Raw genomic sequence first — 20,697 nt, 5'->3', positions numbered from 1 at the left:
GGGTTTAGTTCCGCAGGATAAAAGCGGGGTAATAAGTTAGGCGAAACGGTGGCGGGGAGACAATCCCCCCCTCACCGTTGTGTCACGTCCCTAACAGGGAAGCAGTCATGGTCGAGCCCGGTTTCCTTCCAGCGCCGAAGCTGCTTCCGGGATACCATCATGAGGGAGTGAGAGGTGCGGCAGCCCGTCCGCGGCCCGGTGAACCGTCCTCCTCCTCCTCCTCCTCCTCCTCTTCTTCTTCCTCCTCCTTCCCGAATTCTGCAAAGCGGCACTTGTCTCCTCAGGGAGCGGCCGACTGCGGGCGCTGAGTACATGTTCCGGGTGGCTCAGCCCAACCCGAGCAGACCTCCGGCCGCCAGGAAGAGCTGGTGAGGGGCGGGAAAAGGGGTGGCGAGCGGGGGGCCAGAGGAACGGGTGGCCCTGGGGCGGAGGGAGAGGGGCGACGGGCTAGGTTGCCTTTAGGCTGGGGAGGACCCCCGGCGTCGAAGGAGAGGAGCGATGACCTTACTGCTACGAGCTTTGCGTAGAGAGAGTCTTTCGAAAATCAACTCTTAGAGCAACTGCGGCATGGAGACTCGGCTTATAACAATTTGTGTCGGTCTTTTCATTTAAGTCTCCTGGATGAGACTGGCTTTTAGGGCCTTGTGGAAGAAGTTGGCCGTCCCCTGTGTGCATCTCCAAGCCTAAAGGGGTAAAGTTGAGGTTTAATATAAATGGAGCTGGCTGGGATGAGAGTGCAAGGAAAGGGTGGCTGGGATGAGTGGCCAGGGCGTGTGAATCCTTAGTTTGGGGAAAGGAGGGTTAGCCCTTGAGCACCTGCTGAAGTTCCTTCTGTTACAAACTTGAAAGAGATTGCCCTGCATTTACTTGTATTGGGGTACCAGAAGATGTTGTCCACTGTACTTTCCATAGATTGGGGAGTGATCAGAATTTAAAGTGTGATTTTTTTATACTCGCTGTCGAAGGGATACCTCTGAACAGGATGGTGGTATTTTGGGAACTAACAGAGTACTTCTTTTGCTACAAGATTAAACATCCTTAAAAAAAATCATTTAGGCCATGAATTTATTTTCAGCAGCCGAATTATTTGCTTCTCTCTTGCTCTGTTTTCTTTTAATGCAGTTGTCTTAAATGCTTGCAGCATGTAAGTATAGAAGGAAAAGCAGAAAAATAGGGCAAAACTTGTTTTCCCTTTGCAAACTTGTGCAGTGCCTTCAGAAATATAGTCCAACAGAAGTCTGATAAAAAATATTGCTAAATGCAACATCAGAAAAAAGGAATCTTGCTGTAAATCCCAACACTATTTTGATTTCTTCTTCTTCTAACATTTCTTCAAGTTCAGGGTTTGTTTGTTTGTGTATCCAGTGTTGATACATTGATTGTGACAGGAATTGACCAATTGGCCCAGGCTTGATTTTATGGGCTGAAAGAGTGACTAGCCCAAAGTTACCCAGTCAGCTTTTATATCTAAGGTGGGACTAGAAATCAGTCTCCTAGTTTGTAGGCTGCTGCCCTAACCACTAGACCAAACTGGCTTTCTCTTGCTGACTTTTCATGAATGCATGAAATTCAGAAGTGTCCAAAGAGGGTTTTTTTTTTTTTTTAATTTGATTTATATGCCGCCCTTCTCCAGGGACTCAAGGCGGCTTACAATGCGTTAAGCAATAGCCTTCATACTTTTGTATATTTATACAAAGTCAGCTTATTGCCCCCACAAACTGGGTCCTCAATTTACTTACCTTAGAAAGGATGGAAGGCTGAGTCAGCCGTGAGCCTGGTGAGATTCGAACTTACAGTAATTGCAGACAGCTGGTGTTAATCACAATGCTATCAGTCTGCTGAGCCACCAGGCCCTTAATGAGGTTAATGATGTATTTATGTGGAAGTACAAGAATAGGAAATAACTGCAAATCTGGCAAGGAGGAAACAAGGATAAATGAAAATTTCATTTTCAAATATATGACAAGTACTGAAATTAGTAACTCTTTATTGTTAAAGCAAATTATAGAAAATATATGCTGTAGCTAGATAAAAGAATAGCGCAGAAATTTTTGACACATCAACAAGTGATCCAGAATGCTTGTTTTCATATGCTAGAGGATAAAAAGCTAATTTTCTTCAATTGCACATAAATAAGGCTAGAGAAAAAAGTTGTAGGGAATATAGAGTACAGTTAAAGTGTGAGATATAATAGAAAAAATATTGATTCATAAAAGGGAGGTTTAACTCTATACTGCTATCTAAATAACCATGTTATAAACTTGACTCATTTTATGGGCAGAGCATAACAACCACTGGCCTCCATGGAACACCTTCTATAATAAAATGGTGCTTTAAAGTTTGTGAATCCTTTTGAATGTAATATTTCTGCATAAATATAATCTAAAACACTTTTATAGGACTTTTATTTGGCTATTCCAAAACATTACTTTTCTTACCCTTTAACCATCCTTTGTTTGCATGACTTGTCTCTTGGATCTTCTTATTGCATGTCGAACTTTCTCTTAAGCTTATGTTCATTAATAGAGTAGCCTGACACTTTACTGTAGAATTTTCTGGTACCATTCAGAATAGTCTATCAATGATAGGAAGCCATCTTGATCCAGATACAGTAAAGCGGGCCCAAACTATGATACTGCCATCACAGTTCACAGATAGAATAAGGCTCTTATGCAGGAATCCACTGTTTGGCTTTAACCAAATATAACCGTTTTCAGTTAATCAAGAAAGTTCTACTTTGATCTCATCCATCCACAGAATAGTCTTAATAGGCTTCTGGTTTATCTGCATGGTCTTTCATAAACTGTGGACAGGCAGCAATTTTCTTTCTCCTTGCAATCCTGCTACATACCCACATACTATTGTTGTTCAGTGTTCTCAGGATGGTGGTCTCATACCAATGATATTCAACCAATGCAAGAGAGGCCTTTGGTTCATTAGACATTACCCTAAGTTTCTTTGAGATCTCCCAGAGTAATCCATCCCTTATTCTTAATGTGATCTTGGTTGGTCAACTGCTTAGTTTATCTTCCATTTGTGCATAGCCCAAAGATGCTTTTTCAAGAGGCAACTGGACTTTCTATTTTTCTTTGAAGACGTTTCACTCATCCAAGAAGCTTCTTTAGATCTGACTGTATGGTGGGGAATGGAAGGATTTATACTCCTTGCAGACAGCTGGTCATTTGCATTCTTTAGCAGGTCACTTAGATCACCTGGAGGTTTATCTGTGTCATCACCTGAGTGGTGCAAATGGGTGTGGAGCCTTCTTGGAACTGTTTAAAGGTCTGTTATAGATTAGAGATAGATGATGTATCCCTCCTCTGTTGAGAGAAGGCTATTCAATTTTGACATAGATGACCTCTTTAACCCCTCTTTCAAACCAGCGGTCCTCTCTGTCCAAATTTTGCTGTTTTCAAAGAGTGGCCTTTGTCTTTTAAATGCAGATGGACTGCTGAATCTAGTCCTGATGTGTTTGTTCTGACACAAATAAACCAAATGACGTTAACAACTCGCTAAGAATATAAAACCTTTCATTGTCCACCATCCAATCAGAGCTGAAGAAGCTTCTTGGATGAAAAGTGAAATGTCTTCAAAGAAAAACCAGAAAGTCCAGTTACCTCTTGAAAAAGCACCTTTGGGACAACCATGACCTGGATGACTGAGAATCTCCATAGACATTGACATTTGTGTATAGTAAATAGCTGTCATACATTCAAATACATGCACGTACAGAGAACATTTGTACACTTACAAGCAAAAATATCAAGTTAAACATAGATATAATATACTATGAGATATGGAACAATATTAACTAGAAGAAAAGAAATTACAGAAAATCAAAGCTGAATTTGTGGGCATGAGAAGACCAAAGTGAACTGAGGGGTAGGGGAGCAAAACTGTTTAAAACCACCCTCTTTCAGGCAGTAGTTCTTTTTAATCTAATATTCAAGGCATGCACACTTTTCAGGCTATTCTTCAAAAGTATCTACTTTTTAAGCAGCAATGCTTGCAGTGATTTGTATCCTGCTCCTTTGTTTATTTTCCACACTATTTTCTCAGCAAACATTAAGACAAACCTCCTTTCCAGAAGTAATTATTGGAAAGAGGAATGCTTTGTTTTTCTATCAAGTAATTTGTTAGATAGTTCTCTATTTTATAAATAGAATAATAGCTTTACCTCACTCCATTTTTTTAAAACAATATACAATACAGAAATTAAAAGACTGACTTTAATTGAATAACATTTTAACATATATTTTTGCTTGTGTTTTTATAATTATATACCCTGAATTTCCATGTAGTTCTATGATGTAAAACCTAGTAAAGATGAAATATACAATCCTTGAGGAAGTTCATTAGGTGTAACAAAGTATCATAAAGCTGAATTTTTGATTTGGGTAAAATAGGTAAAAGAACAATATGCTGAACATTCAGCAAATCACTAGATTATATGACTTCATATTTTTATTTAATAAGTTTCTATGGCCACCCATCACAAGTAAGTGACTCTTGGTGGTGAATGATCATAAAACAATTAAAACAATTACAATATAATACAAATTTAATATTTTTATTTATATTTCTAGACTACACATTTCCCTCATAAAAAAAAATCAACCTAGATATCAGTATAGCTAGGAAACATGATCCTTCATACCCTCTGGGCCTTGGGCCTAGGCTCAAAGCCAGATCTTCAAGGCCTTACAAAAGGCCAAGCGGATCAGAATTTTGGTTACAATTTATTCAGCTTTCTTTTTATCCTTCAACATGCAACAGCTTTCTTTCAGCTGATGGAATGTCATCAATATGATTCAAGCTGCATTTTTAAGAGACAGACAAGCCAGTCTATTTTTTTTTTTAATTTGATTTATATGCCGCCCTTCTCCGAAGACTCAGGGCGGCTTACAATGTGCTCAGCAATAGCCTTCATCCTTTTGTATATTTATACAAAGTCAGCTTATTGCCCCCACAAACTGGGTCCTCATTTCACCTACCTTAGAAAGGATGGAAGGCTGAGTCAACCTTGAGCCTTGGCGAGATTCGAACCCTGCAGTAATTGCAGGCAGCTGGTCTTAATAACCAGCTTAATAACAGGGTGCCTTAAACCTCTGTACTACCAAGGCTCTTGGAGCTCTTTCTTGCATCCATTCATAAAGTTGATTTTAATGGGATTTCTCAGCAACCATCTTCAGAGATCAAATTGAAATAAAAAATATGGCATTTAGTAACTCACAGTACTTATTGCCATATCTCATAAACATATACTTTACCATTTTTTTTCAAATGATGTCATTACTTGCACAAACTGTATGGGAGACATTTGGATTGAAAAATAAAGACTGCATGGATAAGAAGAGGTACCTGCAAATAGTATTTCAACTAAATTTACATGGCTTTCACAATTGATTTATGCTCATACTTATTTTATACTGTACTGTTCTTTCGTTATAATTAAGAATATAAAAAAACCACCCTGCAGCCCTACCTCATCTCTCTTGTGTTTTTCTTGGATTATGCCATTCAGAGGATAAAATATCAATGTAATTGATTTTTGTGGTCTGAAAAGCATGTTAAGCTAGTTTAAATGTTAGTCATAGTTTATGATTGTTGCCAAAAAACATTTGTCCAGCCTAGCAACATGGATAACAGAGAGCAAAATACATATTTTAAATGATGAAACACTAAGATTAAGGAAATACTAAATTGAATGTCATTTGGTCTATATACATATAGAATGACTATGTAAAAATATTCATGTTGTGCAGTTAAAATGAAAGGAGATCCCCATGTATGTTGTCTTATAGTTCTGGAAAAGCAGGATATAAATCAAATAAACTCGCTGTTTGTTTGATAGATTAGTAATAACAAATGTCTAAATTACCTTTTTCATATAATCTCTTAGGATAAAGTAAAACTAAACTAAACTATTCTGTTCTCTGTCTTTGTGTTTTGAATGCCTTTCTAATTTTCACTATAAAGTCAGAAATGAAATTATAGCATACAAGGTTTTGTTTCTTCAATTAATCGCTGTGCTAAATTGGTACTTTGCCAGTTAAATAGATTGCCCTATTAATGTTATTGTGTGTTACGTTTTTGTTAAGTTTAAGTTTCATGTTAAGGAAACGTGAAGCATAAGAATTATTTTGTGATATTTTATTATGGAGACGTGTTAACAATTTTTTTTTTTTGCTCTTGTTATCTATGGTTACTACTGAATCCTTCCTTTTCCTGAATATACTTCCCAACAAGCTTGGATGTCTGTCTGTCTCTTGTTTTTGAAAAAGTAGAATTAAGACAAGTAAATTCTGCACAGCTTTTCACAATTTATAGTGGTCTATTTTATTTCTTCCCCTGAGACTCAGATGAAGGCAAGATACTGCTTTGCTCTTGTAGGGCTTTGCATAAGAATAAAAGGTCTGATATGTGGGTGGGGAGTGATTATTTCTGTTTTACTTTACCATCTGATAGGTAAATGGTTAGGGCAAAAAAATCTTACAGTGTAGTGCCACCAATTCCGAAGCACCACATAAAGTGAGCAAAGATAGTAGTAGTTCTTTCACTTTGCTAAAACAGTCACTATAACAAGATATTAATTAACTAGAAATGGCTTTTTTTCCCCCCCCCCGCTATTTACAGGCATTTTAGTAAGACTATGGAGGAGCTAGTTCATGATCTAGTCTCTGCACTGGAAGAAAGTTCAGAGCAAGCAAGAGGTGGCTTTGCAGATACGGGTGATCATTCTCGCAGCATCTCATGTCTTCTAAAACGCCAGGCTCGAAAGAGAAGAGGAAGGAAAAGACGTTCATTTAATTCACATCATCCCTGGGAGACTGGACATTGTTTAAGTGAAGGTTCTGATTCCAGCCTTGAAGAGCCAAACAAGGATTATAGAGAGAACTATGCTGCTAATAAGAAAGACCATAGTGATTCTGATGACCAACTGTTGGTTGCAAAACGCAGACCAAATTCAAATTTAAATAACCTAAGAGGCAAAAGACCTCTCTGGCATGAACCTGATCTAGCTGTGGACAATTTAGGTAATAGGACTCTGCGTAGACGTCGAAAGGTGAAACGAATGGCAATTGATCTACCTTCTGAAGTAACAAACAAAATTACGTTGCCCCAACAAGGCAACATTAAGGACCAGGAAATGGACAATGACAACAGATCTTACTCCCATCAAGAACTATCAAAGAGTAAAGTTAAAAAAAGAAAGTTAGCAGCAAATAGGCAAGGCCCAGACATTTTGGATGAAGGCGTGGTCATAGAGAACGATGAAATCAATCCTGTGAACAAGGATAAAATGGAGTATGAAGAGCAAAAGGGCTCAGATGAAAACATGAGCGACAGGTTGTTTTCAGTTTTTCTTTTAATTGTGAAATTTAGATTATTGTGCTGTTCTTATGTTAAAGTATTATGTTTTGCTTTAGGATTCCATAGTATACTGCCAAAGTTGAACTATTTAAAATTGTTTAAAGTCTTTCTGCCATTCTGCATTAAATCTTTCAGTACAAAAAGTGCAACTCTTGTGCAATGCTACCCTATTTGGCCTAATTTGTAAGTAAGTTACACGGGTCAGTGGTACTTATTATCAAACAAGTATGCAGAGGATTTCAATAAAATAAATTTAGCCGCCTTGGGGTTTTTTCCTATGACTGATTTTTTTTTTACTTCCCATTAAAGGAGAAGTAAGGGCAAATAGTTCAAATTTTAATTAAAAGTTTTGAATTTATAAAGTTGACAGAATACAATTGTTTATTTCCTTTCCAAATACTTTATTACAGGTGTTTACATTTCTTGTAAACTTACAGTCCTGGATACTTTTATCCACTCCCAATTATGTCATGTTTAAAAAAGAATTTAAGTATTAGAAAATATTGAAATATAAAATATATTCTATTTTTCACCATCACTGGCACAACTGTTCTTGGGAGATGCATCACAGTTTTTTTCAAACCAGAATTCCACTTGCTCTATGCTGATAGTAAGTTCTAAATTAATGAGGATATTTTTATCTATTTGATTCCCTCTTTCTTTCTATTTTTGGGATAGCTCAGGTTTATATTTAAATAACCAACTACATGGCTCTGCCTTTTTATTGATGAATTTCCATCTTTATCCTAGGAAAAACTAAGTTGCCAAGAAGCCTGCGTTCTAAGGCTCTTTGCTGGAATATCAGTTAACTAATGATTTCAGGATAAGGATGACAAGTGAACATTGTGGTGTTCTATATTAATAGTAACCTGAAGAACTGCAAAACTAAAGAATATGAGATAGTAAAGGAAGTAACAGCCATAGTGACACAGTGGTTAGAGTGCATTATTGCAGGCTAACTCTACCCACAGCCAGGAGTTTGATCCTGATCAGCTCAAGGTTTACTCAGCCTTCCATTTTTCCAAGATCAGAAAATGAAGACCCAGATTGTGGGAGGCAATATGATGACATTTATAACCTGCTCAGAGTGCTTGTAAAGCATTACCAAGCAATATATAAATCTAAGTGCTATTGCTATTTCTCTTTTTAAAAATTTCCACAATCTATAGCCATTTACCACTTTTTTGAAGATGAGAAGCTGGGTAGGATATTAATATATATGTAATTAATAATTTGTCTTTTTTTCCAGTATGAATAGGGTTCATACAACACTGTCTCTATGTTCTTGCTCTTGCGTTTTCCTTTTAGTACAATGCCTTTTATTTGTTGAGAACTTTCATCCAACAATAGCCGTAGTTATTTACTGAAACATTTGCCTCATCTTTCTTTAGCATGGGAAACAAAGACATTTAACAACTGATAACAGATTGGAAAAAGGGTGCAGTTCACAGGTGTAGTATGTGCTTGGCAAGCCATTTCAATCCCTGACTATTTAAATAGTGGTTGGAAAAAAAGATCTGCCTGAAACCTTGAAAACCAATGTAAGCCAATCTCTGCACTAACAGAGGTAAATGGAACAATAGGTTAACTTGTAAACAATTTTCAATATTTCCTAACTGTTATATACAATAAAATTGCCAAATAATTGTATGGAGAAAACTTAAGGAACCATTGGAAGAAATCTGAAAGGGCTTCCTTAAAATCTTAATTAAAAAAAAACTCCATAGGCATTTATAAAGGACATTTCTAAATTGATTTTTTTCATGGCAAAATTGTTCCTGTTCTGCTTTTGATAAGAGCTCTCCTAGATAAGTGGCAGACACTTGATGCCCTGAAATATTGAAAATAATTTTTAACATATATAAAAACTGAAGTACTGCTTATGGACATTATAAATTAGCACCAACAGAGAAAACCAGCAGTTACTGTGATAGATGCAGTCATGTGACTGCACAATTACACACTTATTAAGCAAATTGGCATTGGAAAGCTTTTATGCTTTTTAAGTCCAATCCTTATTATTGCAAACAGCATTGAAATTCAGTTCTGGCTGGATGTGATGATTGGATGATTGCTGAATCCTTTTATGATCAGATTTCTTTCCTGGTTATAAGTGTCACTTGCTTGCCTACAGGCCTAGATTATACTAATTTCTAATTTACAATTAACGAAACTCTTTTTGAAGAAGTGAATGTTACTGAACACAGGTGAATTTTTAGGATTATTAACAATAGCTTCCAAATGTTTACCAGAATTGATGAAACTCACAGCATTTCTTTTGCAATTTGGGTAAGTAAAGTAACTAAGCATCCAGTTGTGTACAATACAGAGTAGAATACAATTCTTTATTGGCTAAGTGTGATTAGACACACAAGGAATTTGTCTCTGGTGCATAAACTGTCAGTGTACATACAACAATAGTGATAGAACAGTTATAGTTTTAAAAGTTCAAAAGTACACTTTAAAAAAAACCAAATCATCAGAGAAATTAGGCACCAAAATTGCTAAAAATCTATGAGATAACCTAGTTCAAAGATATAACTTTAAAAGAAGTTTAAATAACAAAGTTAAGAACTATTTAAAAATTTAAAATATAGAATTAGATTGTGTTAAATAGTTAAAATATAGGATTAGATTGTGTTAAATTACTGGATTAATTTGTATTAAATTACTGATAGTAAGTCTGTGGACTAAATTCAAAATTGATACAGTATCAACATATTGATACAGTAAAGTTATTCCCTTTAGGATTTATAAATAGATTGGGAATTAATCTCAGCTGTACAAAAGTGAAAATTCACTGCAAATGTTTAAAGGTCCCCTTTTGTTGGTCACAATTAAATTCCAAATAAAAAGTGTATTTCAAGTTATTGTGGGATTTGACTTTTTATCTTTTAGAAAAATAATTCTTTGTGTGAAACAGTAGTTCATTGGCAGTGATATTTTGATAAATTTTAAAACTCAGGACCACTTACTGCAGAAAATTAGAAATGTTTGGACATTGATGGCATTCTGAATCCTGATGCTGATTTAAAATATTAAATGTTCATAATATTAAATCTACATTTGTACATAATTTTCTACATTTTTTACTTACACATGTAAAACATTTGGGTAATGAATATAAAAATATGTTGTGAGAAACAGAAATTAGAAAGTAACAGAAATTTATTTGGTTTTGTTTTTTGTTATATTGATTTTTTTTTCTTGTTTTTCTCGAGAGACCTTTTACTTTGATTTAAAAGACATCACTGTACGAAAGCTCTTCTTTTTTAATTAAATAATAGAATTGCAATGAACATTTATGAGGTAGGTCCATAATATTTCCAAATGTTAAGAATAGATATTCTGACGTGGGATACCTATTTTTCATGCAACCAAAAGCTGAAATAGTTTTGACTCAAATTCCCTCGTTTTCCCCCTTTTTCTTCCTTTTTTTAAAAGTGAGCAATAATTTTAGGATCAAGCTGAATAGCACAGCATAAGAAAAGAACAGTGAGCCTTAGATGGAAGCAGATAATAAAATGCATCAATTGTATCAGCACCTCATTGCAGTCACATCTGGCTTACTGTCAGGGTCCCATTAGATTCCTGTGGTTTTATGTGCCAAAAATAATATGTTCTGTAGTTAATGGAACCGTGATATTTGCAGTTTGATCTTTCTTTCTTTTTAAAAAAATAATATCCTATTTTCTTTTAGATTTTGTTAAGGCTTAAGTTTCATCTAAGTGCAATCTTGCCTGTTTAAAATTTTATGACTGAGATATCAATTGTACTTCTGATCTTTTCTTTTTCCCTATTATCACAGTGAATCCAGCAGCCTCAGCAGTAGTGATGCTGGTTTGTTTACCAATGATGAGGGAAGACAAGGTACTGAAACATTTTTAAGAAATGTATCCAGTTAAGTGTTTGTATACTTCATAAGCAGATAATCAATATCTTAGTTTTTGTTTAACTAAAAACATTGTATAGAAAATCCAGTTTGCCAGGGTTTGTATGTGTTTTTGCTGTTTTTGCTTTAAACATGGAATTAACTCTAGAGTTAATAGAACAATTCATCCTGTTCCTGTAAAATCAACATAGAATTCTTTCTGATAAAATTTTATATGAATCCTAAAACATCATAGCGTAAAATATTTCGGTTGATTTGGTATTTACTAGACTACTGTACTGTCATAATTTTCTAACTCCTGATATTATTTATCGTGGTGTTATAAACAAGTGGTTTAAATGTTAGAGTTGTCCTGGCAGTGATCTAATATTAAAATATTATTAGCTGCTGAAATTTAAGTAACAGAATTGGAACTGAAGTCTTGATACAATCAATATGTTTTATTTTTATAACTTCATTAAATATACTTTAGTCCAATTGTTCTTTTCTGCTTCATTACAACTGAGTTTAAAGAGACATACACATTTTAAATTATTGTTTTATGGTCCCAAAGAATTAATTTCAAAGATAATATATTTGTTTAAGACTGTGTTGCAGTAAATAGGAATTTCTGTGTTTAGTTGTGATCAATGACATTCAATATTATTCATTCTCTGGCTGTCATAAGGTGGGGTTACTTGTGTTTTTTGCACACTGAACAGTTTAAGATGGTAGTTCTCTCTCTCTGGTTGATCAAGAGTCTACTGGTGAATAACTATTAAAAATTGTAAAGCACAGGCAAAAGAAACATTGACTGCATTTGCATGGCAAAATGTATTTACAGTATACTTACTGTAATATGTGTGTATATAGTTACTGAGATTTTAGGATTATTGTTTCTTCACTACATTTTGTGAGGTACCAGGAGAATTTGTCTAGCTAGTTAGCAACTAGCTAGGTGCCAGGCTGGATGGGGTGCACAGAATGGAATGGAATGGAATGGAACCGAACAGATTAGATTAGATTTAGATTAGATAAGATTAGATTAGATTTTTTTTATTGGCCAAGTGTGATTGGATACACAAGAAATTTGTCTTGGTGCATATGCCTGTACCTTTCCTGGGCACAGACCTCCTAATTCCCCCTAGCATCAGTATATATTATTTAATTAGCAAAAATAACGAAAGCAGTCAGATACAATTTTACTCAATTCTGTCCCACTCCCGTTTTGCACATTAAAGCTTTAAAAAAAAAATTCAGGAGAATGTGGTTGACAAAATTGCAGGCAGAAACTGGAAGTGGTAAAAATTGCATCCTTTCTTCTTCTAGGGAGAAAACTGCACAGTTCTAGCTTTCTGGTTATCTGAATCTCCATTGTGTTGGACTCCAAAAATACCTGAATTGTTGTATCATCTCTTTTAAATCAAGGATAATTTTTACAGTTGAAAAGTGTATGTTAATGTTCATTGAGAACAAGTTGAAGAACCTTTTTAAAATAAATAAATAAATAAATAAATAAATAAATAAATAAATAAATAGCAGTAGCACTTAGACTTATATACCGCTTTACAGCCCTCTCTAAGCCGTTTACAGTCAGCATATTGCCCCCAACAATTTTTGGGTCCTCATTCTACCCACCTCGGAAGGATGGAAGGCTGAGTCAACTTTGAGCCTGGTGAGATTTGAACTTCCAAATTGCAGGCAGTCAGCAGATGTAGCCTGCAGTAATGCATTCCAACCACTGCGCCAAAGTGGCTCATCTGCTAAATAAAGCAAATAAATAAATAAATAAAGCAAATAAAATATAAAAGCAAATCTGGATATAAATCTCAGAAAAGAGATTTTGATCTAGCTACATCTAAGTCATTAAGTGCTTTCTCAGATGTACTCAGACAAACCATGGGATTAATTCTTTTGAGTGGACGGGTAACTTCAAATGTTCCCATATTGCTGTTGAAAGACAGGAGCTAAAGTCTTTATTATATGTCCAGCCCAGGTCTTAATTCCTCATGGTGATTCTGAAAACTTTCAGGCAAGCTAAAACAAATCCTTGCTTAAAGTGACTGCTGTTCCAGGATGGCATTTCTGACATCATCCACCCTTTTTACCAGTTGTATCACTCTAGCCACATGGAAAATGAAAAATAGCTTTAGGGCCCTTTAGCAAAGATGTAAAAATTTCAGATAATTTTGTGAAGGGCATATTTGAGATTTTCTTTTGAATTTTTAGTTTCTATGAACTATTACCCTAGATCAGGGGTGAAATGCTCCCGGATCGGACCAGATTTCCCGGTCCGGTAGCGATCTTGGCCATTGGTTCGGCAATCCAGTAGCGATGGCGGAGTGAAGCTCTGCCCACCCGCCCAGGTGTCATTACTTCCTGGGTTTAACCAGGAAGTAATGTGTTTTTTACCTCCGCATGTGCAGAAAGTTTTGCACATGTACAGAAGGATTGTGTGCGTGTGCGGCGTGTGCACTTCTGAACTGGTAAGGAAGGTAAGTAAATTTCTCCCCTGCCCTAGATGGTCAATATTTCTGTGAAGCTGTCATCTTTCATTTGAAAATAACTTTTTAAAAACTTGTTTCTTAATTAATCTTAATAAAATTAAGTTTATTTGGCCACACCTATTTATGATTGTTTCCTTTTATTTACCACACAAATCATAAAATTAAGTTAATTATGGTATCATTATAATCTGCAAACAACTAATTCCACAGATTTATACTTTTTAAAAAATTCTCTACATGGGATTATAGTTCGTTTTATTAATGTTGAAACCACACTAAGTGATATAAAATTGTTTGGTGTTATCATTAAAATATTAGGTCTTCAAATTATTTCTCAGATTTTTAAATGACCCGCAAATAGAATTTCATTTCCTTTGAATCTCATGCTAGTAAATGAGAAATCTCAATTAAAGTTCTGCTGCCAAAGAAAATACAATATAGAAGAGAAAGAAGAAATAGTTCTTATTACAGATGAAATACTTGGGTGGATAACACACTTCAGTATATCTTTCTGAATAACATGTGGAATGTTTCTTATAGGTGATGATGAGCAAAGTGACTGGTTCCATGAAAGTGAACCTGGAGGTGCCTGTGGGATTACTGGAATTATTCCTTGGTGGGAAAAGGAAGATTCAGCAGGACTGGAGAAAGAGATGCCTGACCCCATCTTTGAAAGTATTTTAACAGGCAGCTTCCCACTTATGTCACATTCAGGCAAGAGAGGTTAGTAACTTTTAAAAGACTGTTTTGAAATTAGAGTTATATTAAATTAAATATTGTTAATAGATTTTGAAGTCTGCAACCAACTTACCTCTTTTTGATTCCAGTCTAAAGCTTACTTTGTTGTATATTGTGAAGGTATTTGGATCCTCACTGGGGTTGGAGTTTCATTGTCAAAAGTTCAGGTATTTATGGAAGAGAAAACTACATAGTTTGGGCTGATTATGTTCTCCCCTTATAACTCTGTATGCTACTTCCAATATTTTTCTAAACATTATTCAATATTCTAGATCTCATTCTTCCCTTCTCCTCTATACCTATCCCATTGTGTTCTCTGGTAAAAATTAACCTTTTTTAAAAAAAAAAAAAAGTTTTTGATACATACATAACCAGTAAATGTGAAAAGGCCAAAGTTAGTTTTCAGTCCTTAAACAACAGTGTGATGTCTTTACATTCTGAAGTAATAATTGAAGCCATCTTCTAAGAAGATAGGAGTGCTGCTCTCTAAACAACAAATATGCCAGAGATCTTGTGGAATGCATACTTGATAAAATGAATTATGGTCCACAGTAAAATTAGTTTTCAGTGCGCCATGAGATTCTTTAATATTTTGTGCCAATTCATCCTGATTTCAGGATGGTCTGTTACTAAGAAAATGAACAGTTTCTATTTCAAACCATTGTTTAATTAAAAACTCTTCATTTTAAAAGAGTGTAAAGTTTGAGGCAATTCTGCTTCAAGTTTGTAACTAAGCTTGAAACATTTCCTAGTGATAGGTTGTTTTACACTTGAAACAGCTATTTTGCAATTGAAGCGAGGCACTTCAAACTTCAAACTAGTTATTATCTGAAAGATCTTCATTTATTCCTTTTAAAAATTATTAAAAGAAAATGAAGACTTTTCAACAATACCATCTATACAAATACTCTATTTCAGTTTTTTTCTTTTTATAACTTTTTTGAAAATTGCAATCCAGTAAACAATCTAATTGTGCCTTTTCTGGTTATTCATCTCTTGGATGATGACATGACTACCTTTAAGAGAATGATTTATAACTCTGTATAATTATCAAGTTTCCAATGTTGGAATGATTCCAACACTGTGATAGCATTATTTAATAGTACAAGTAAAGTTCATATAACATATATATTGTATGTTGATCCATGCCTGATAATGCAACATGTTAAAATTGGAGTAGAGGTTTGCCATATTTTATATGAGCTTGTCGATCGAAAGGTCGGCAATTCAGCAGTTCGAATCCCTAGTGCCGCGTAATGGGGTGAGCTCCCGTTACTTGTCCCAGCTTCTGCTAACTTAGCAGTTTGAAAGCATGTAAAAAATGCAAGTAGAAAAATAGGGACCACCTTTGGTGGAAAGGTAACAGTGTTCCATGCACCTTTGGCATTTAGTCATGCATGACCATGGAGACATCTTTGGACAGTGCTGGTTCTTCGGCTTTGAAATGGAGCACCGCCCCCTAGAGTCGGAAACGACTAGCACATATATGCGAGGGGAACCTTTATATGTAATTTTCTTATACAATAATTTTTAAACCAAAAGAGAATTTTAAACTATTTTAGATGAAGAAAACAAATCTTTATCTTTTAGATTGTCCCTTTATAAGTGTATATTGCTATATATTAATTGAACTGTAATTTTATTTCTAGATTTCCAGACAAGGCTTAGTCATCTTCATGGAATGCCAGCCAGGAACATCAAAAAGGTAACAGGGAACACAACTGCAATGGTGAGCTGGTTCTCATAATTTATTGTGAGCCACATTTTCTTATTAAATTAAACTATGTTCCAGTATCAACTAACTGTGCAAACAATTGCATAAAACAATTATCTTACAGTAATATTTGAGTTTCCCACCATTTTTAATAATTGACTTTTTTCAGAACTGTACAAATCCATGATACAGAAAGTAGAGATACATTAAATGATGATCTGATTAAATGATAATGACAATGATAAACAAGATTTTTTTATTTAGCATATGTATTTAACATTTTGCATATTTATCCACAAATGTATTTAGCAATTGTCTCAAACTTCTATCCCTTATATTTGTAATTCTGTAGTATAGATGACCTGCTTACCTCTTAATTCTGGAAAATCCATGTATCTTTTACCCTCAGATGTTTAAGGTTTGATTAGAATGCAATGTATGAAATACTATAAACAAGTTTGGAGAAACCTAATTTTAATCTTCATTATTATCCAGAACAAAATCATTTTTGTTCTGGAAACTAAAAAATTATCCTGCTGTAGTAGACAAAATCTGAAAGCGGGGGCGGGGAAGCTTGAACCTGTCAAGTTTATTTGAAATGTTAAGCTAATATTAATATGCATTGGATTTTTACATGTATGCTTGATAAACATGACATTGTGTTAGTATAAAAAAGTCTATTTGTGAAAACTAGTTTGGCTAACTAAATGAAATTTTAGATCTCCTTGTGCAAGAGTAGCACTTCTGGGTTAAATAAGACCTTGGCCTGTGAACTTTGTCTTTAGAGGTAATGAATCAGATGAATGGTGTCTAGTTGCTAGTTACAGATCTCCGTATTTTTATTTTTGGTTCACTGCTTGCTTGAACATATCTGGGATTTGTAGCCCATTTTCTAGGCTTACTGCAATCTCATTCTAGTATTTTATAGGTGCTATTACAATTGATAGATTAAGTTCATGATATTGATGACACATGATTTAACCAAACTAAAAACTGCATTTCTCCCTTAAATTGTGAAAAAGGTAATTAAGTTTCAGTTGGTGGAAGTATGCTGTGTACATACATGTGTGTGTGTGTGTGTGTGTGTGTGTGTGTATGTATGCATACATTAATGTTTGTGTATATGTAAATAAATGGGAAGAGTCTAGATTTGTTTTCTGATATAAGATCTTAATAGTTGAAATATTTTCTTTTTCCTGGTAAATACCTGCTACAAAATATATATTTGTATGATTCATACAAATATTATTTATATTAAATAATTTTCAGAAAGCTGGATAATTTATGCTTTTTAGCACAACTTTTTATATAATAAATTATTATTGTTCATTTTAGAAATATAACACTGGTGAGGGTATTCTGATATCTCTGTAAATTTGATAGAAAAAATATTTTTGTGGATAATTTTCAGTCTGATAAAAATTCCATCTCTCTGCCCATATGTATTAAGCTTGCCTTGTAATATTATTATTATTAATATGTATATTGCTGCTTCATGCAATTTAAGGAAGGATGAAGAATAACTTCAATATAGCTGATTTCCTATCAGCAGCCTATACTTCCTAATATCTACTACAGACACACCCAATAGATTTGCTTTGAAAATTTGACCTGTCACGACAGAAGACATAAAGTTATTAGTTATCAGTGAAGAAAGTTCAAAAGCAATCTTAAAAATGCTGAAAACCAATAACAAAAGGAGGAATCTAATGCCTGTGACATCTGGTAATGCTGAACAAGAAGTAATTACTGCTATTAGACTGTTACACTGAAAGCAAAAGTGCTTTTAGAAAGATTAATTCCCTGAGCTAAATAGGATACTGCAAATGCAACTCTTTGAACAGAATTGAGATGATGACCTGTTCTTTCACTTTTAACACAGATGAGTTTGCAAAGCCTGTGCAGGAACAGTTTCTCAGTGCCTCTGAAAAGAAGAAAGGACCGGGAGGAAGGCAAAAGGACATACTTTCTGATGAGGGTTCATCTGAATAAAGGGCCAAATCATAAACTGCATAGCAATGCACATAGAGCACTGACCATGCATTTCTGTTCAGCTTGATTTAATCATATTATGTAATAGATTACATATTATGTAATAAATAGATAAAACATCAATAGGAGCGCAGTGTAAATAAATCCTTTTTCTACAGTGTTTGTGCATCCTAAGAACTCACCTAAGTGAGTCAGGAAAGGAGTGAAGAGGTACAAGGTTATTTTTTGTTTCACTTTGTTTTGTTGATCAAAAGTGTAAGTGAAGGTATTACTCAAAAAATGGGCAGTCATTTTTCACCGATTCTGGAGAAGCTGAAATCTATATACCTCATTGCTGGCAATTCTGCCTTTATTATATATTTATGTTGAAAGTTCCAAATTGTTTCTTCTGTTAGAATGGAATGGTTGATATGTAGCCTTTGAAAGTATAAATATTTCCAAAAGGCATCTATATAAAATAAAAACATAATTAAAATAATATCATTATTATAATAAAAAGACATGCTGCAATTTTTTTTAAAATGAAAGAAATTAACTGAAGTGTGGAGAGTGGTACATCTATCCCAATATTCTTGCTCTAATATTTATTTATTAGTGAATACTTCTGGTGGTGGTCAGTGTAGTCCATCTGTTATATAGCATTAGAATATTACTATTCATGGTTCTATTAATTGAAGAACAATATTTCCAAGAATGTTCTTGAATGTGGTATAGCTTGCAATTGATTTAAATTCTGTGAAATATGTGGACAAACAACCTCAGATTAAGATACTGCCTCATAAACACATTGAATTGTTCTACTGTATGCATCTGTTTCTCAGCTTCTGCCACCTGTAGTGTGGAGATAGAACTTCTGAAAAAATTGTCATATTATTGTAAGGATTATTTGGAATATATATATATGTGAGAGAGAGGGAGGGAGGGGGGGAGACAAGGAACATTCAAGAAGCATATTATGTTGGTGTTTTCTATTAAGATATGCATTAAAAAAAGATTGCCATCTATATCATACTGTGAATCTCTATTTTTCCTAGTAGAAAGTCACCTGTTAGAAAATATTGTAATCCATAAAATGAACACATGTATAAGCTTGTGTTTTTATTGGAAGAAAAGGGGGAAAGTTTTGAGAATACTTTTTTTTGACAAAGGTACAAAGGAAACTAGGCAATTCCTGGCAATGACAAATTAAACTCAGGAGAGGCAGAGAAGGGAAATAAACACTCAAGAACATCAAGGGGAAGTTTGTGACTCAAAGAAGCAAGTAGATCAAGAGGTATGGATCAGTCTCTCACTCCTGAAGAAAGTCCACAGCGGCCTGAATAAACTAGCCAATCTCAGAAAACAGTCAGGTCTCCATGGCTAAAAGAAGCCAAATAATCACATTGGAGAAATGTATTGTGGTCCTTAATGCCCTGCTGAGAGAAACTGAGGTAGCTTTTGTATTACAACCATTTGTTTAACAACCATTCAATGTTACAAGAGCATTGAACTTATGACCTTGCATTTAAAGCTGTCATAGTACCCCCATGGTCACATGATAAAAATTTGGTCGTTTGGCAACTGGCATGTATTTATTGAAGTGTCCCAGTGTCGTATGAGCCCCATTTGCAACCTTCTCAGCCAGTTGCGACAAGCAGAATCAGTGAGGGAAGCGGATTTGGTTAACATCTATATGATTCACCCAATAACATGGCAAAAGTCATAAAATTGGGCATGACTTACTTAACAGTCACCTTATCAAGTGAAATTCTGGGTGGAGTTGGGACCATAAATCGAGAACTATCTATTGCAGGTAGTTCTCGTTTATTTGTTAATATATTGCAGGAGATATGCAGGAGGTATGTTGTTCTCCCAATGTTCATACACACTGCAGGATGTGGGATGCAGGCTTTCTCAAATCCATTGATAATCTTAACAATTATTTTGGGGATGAACAATACTGCTGGAAGGATAGAAATCCAGAAAATATGACTCCTATGCAAGAAAATGAAGAGGCAAGGAGTATAATTAATATTTTCCTAGTTTTTCCAGTTGTGGGTCATGTTGAAAAAGGGAAAATTGTTTCATACACAAAATATTAAAAGAAAGGAAAGTTGTTTCACACACAAAAGCCAGTTCACATGCACATTTAGCTCTTTTTTATTCATCGTCTTTCTATTGTAATCTCATTGTACCTGCTACAGATTATATATACATAAACATTTGTCTATTTGTGTTTGTGTAATAGTCTGCATTGTGATTTTATTTTAATTTCTGGTATGTTAAAAAATAGATATAGATATATTTGACTTTCAATTCTTAAGTGTAGGAATATAATTTAAAACTATACTTTTTATTAATGTCTGTCTTTAAAAAGAATTTTATTTGAGCTGTTATTGGTTATGCTAAAACTACAATTTTAAGAAATCAGAAACTTCTTTTGGGTTTGATGGATTTCTACTCTTTAAAGAGAAACAAAACACTAAATATTTCTAATCCTGCATTATTTACCGCATGAATGG

General features: G+C 34.6%; 1 protein-coding gene across 2 annotated transcripts in view; it reads left to right on the top strand.

The window, feature by feature from the left end:
• Positions 1-202: 202 nt before the first annotated feature.
• GPATCH2 (G-patch domain containing 2) overlaps positions 203-20,697 on the top strand; it is a 100,789-nt gene continuing 80,294 nt past the window's right edge. The window contains exons 1-5 of one of the 2 annotated variants that reach the window (XM_070949037.1): positions 203-368; positions 6,637-7,350; positions 11,183-11,244; positions 14,293-14,475; positions 16,140-16,195. In XM_070949037.1, the coding sequence (XP_070805138.1) occupies positions 313-368; positions 6,637-7,350; positions 11,183-11,244; positions 14,293-14,475; positions 16,140-16,195 (1,071 nt within the window). In that variant the 5' untranslated portion in view covers positions 203-312. Of the gene's footprint in view, positions 369-6,636; positions 7,351-11,182; positions 11,245-14,292; positions 14,476-16,139; positions 16,220-20,697 lie in introns of both variants that reach the window. The other variant, XM_070949028.1, reaches the window with a different exon arrangement.

Source organism: Pituophis catenifer, unplaced genomic scaffold, assembly GCF_029215685.1.
Source record: "Pituophis catenifer annectens isolate HBS135680 unplaced genomic scaffold, rPitCat1.0.hap2 SCAF_1, whole genome shotgun sequence".
In the NCBI taxonomy this organism is placed as follows: Eukaryota; Metazoa; Chordata; class Lepidosauria; order Squamata; family Colubridae; genus Pituophis; species Pituophis catenifer.
Note: the sequence above shows the minus strand (reverse complement) of the source record. Positions and strands in the feature narration are given on the sequence as shown.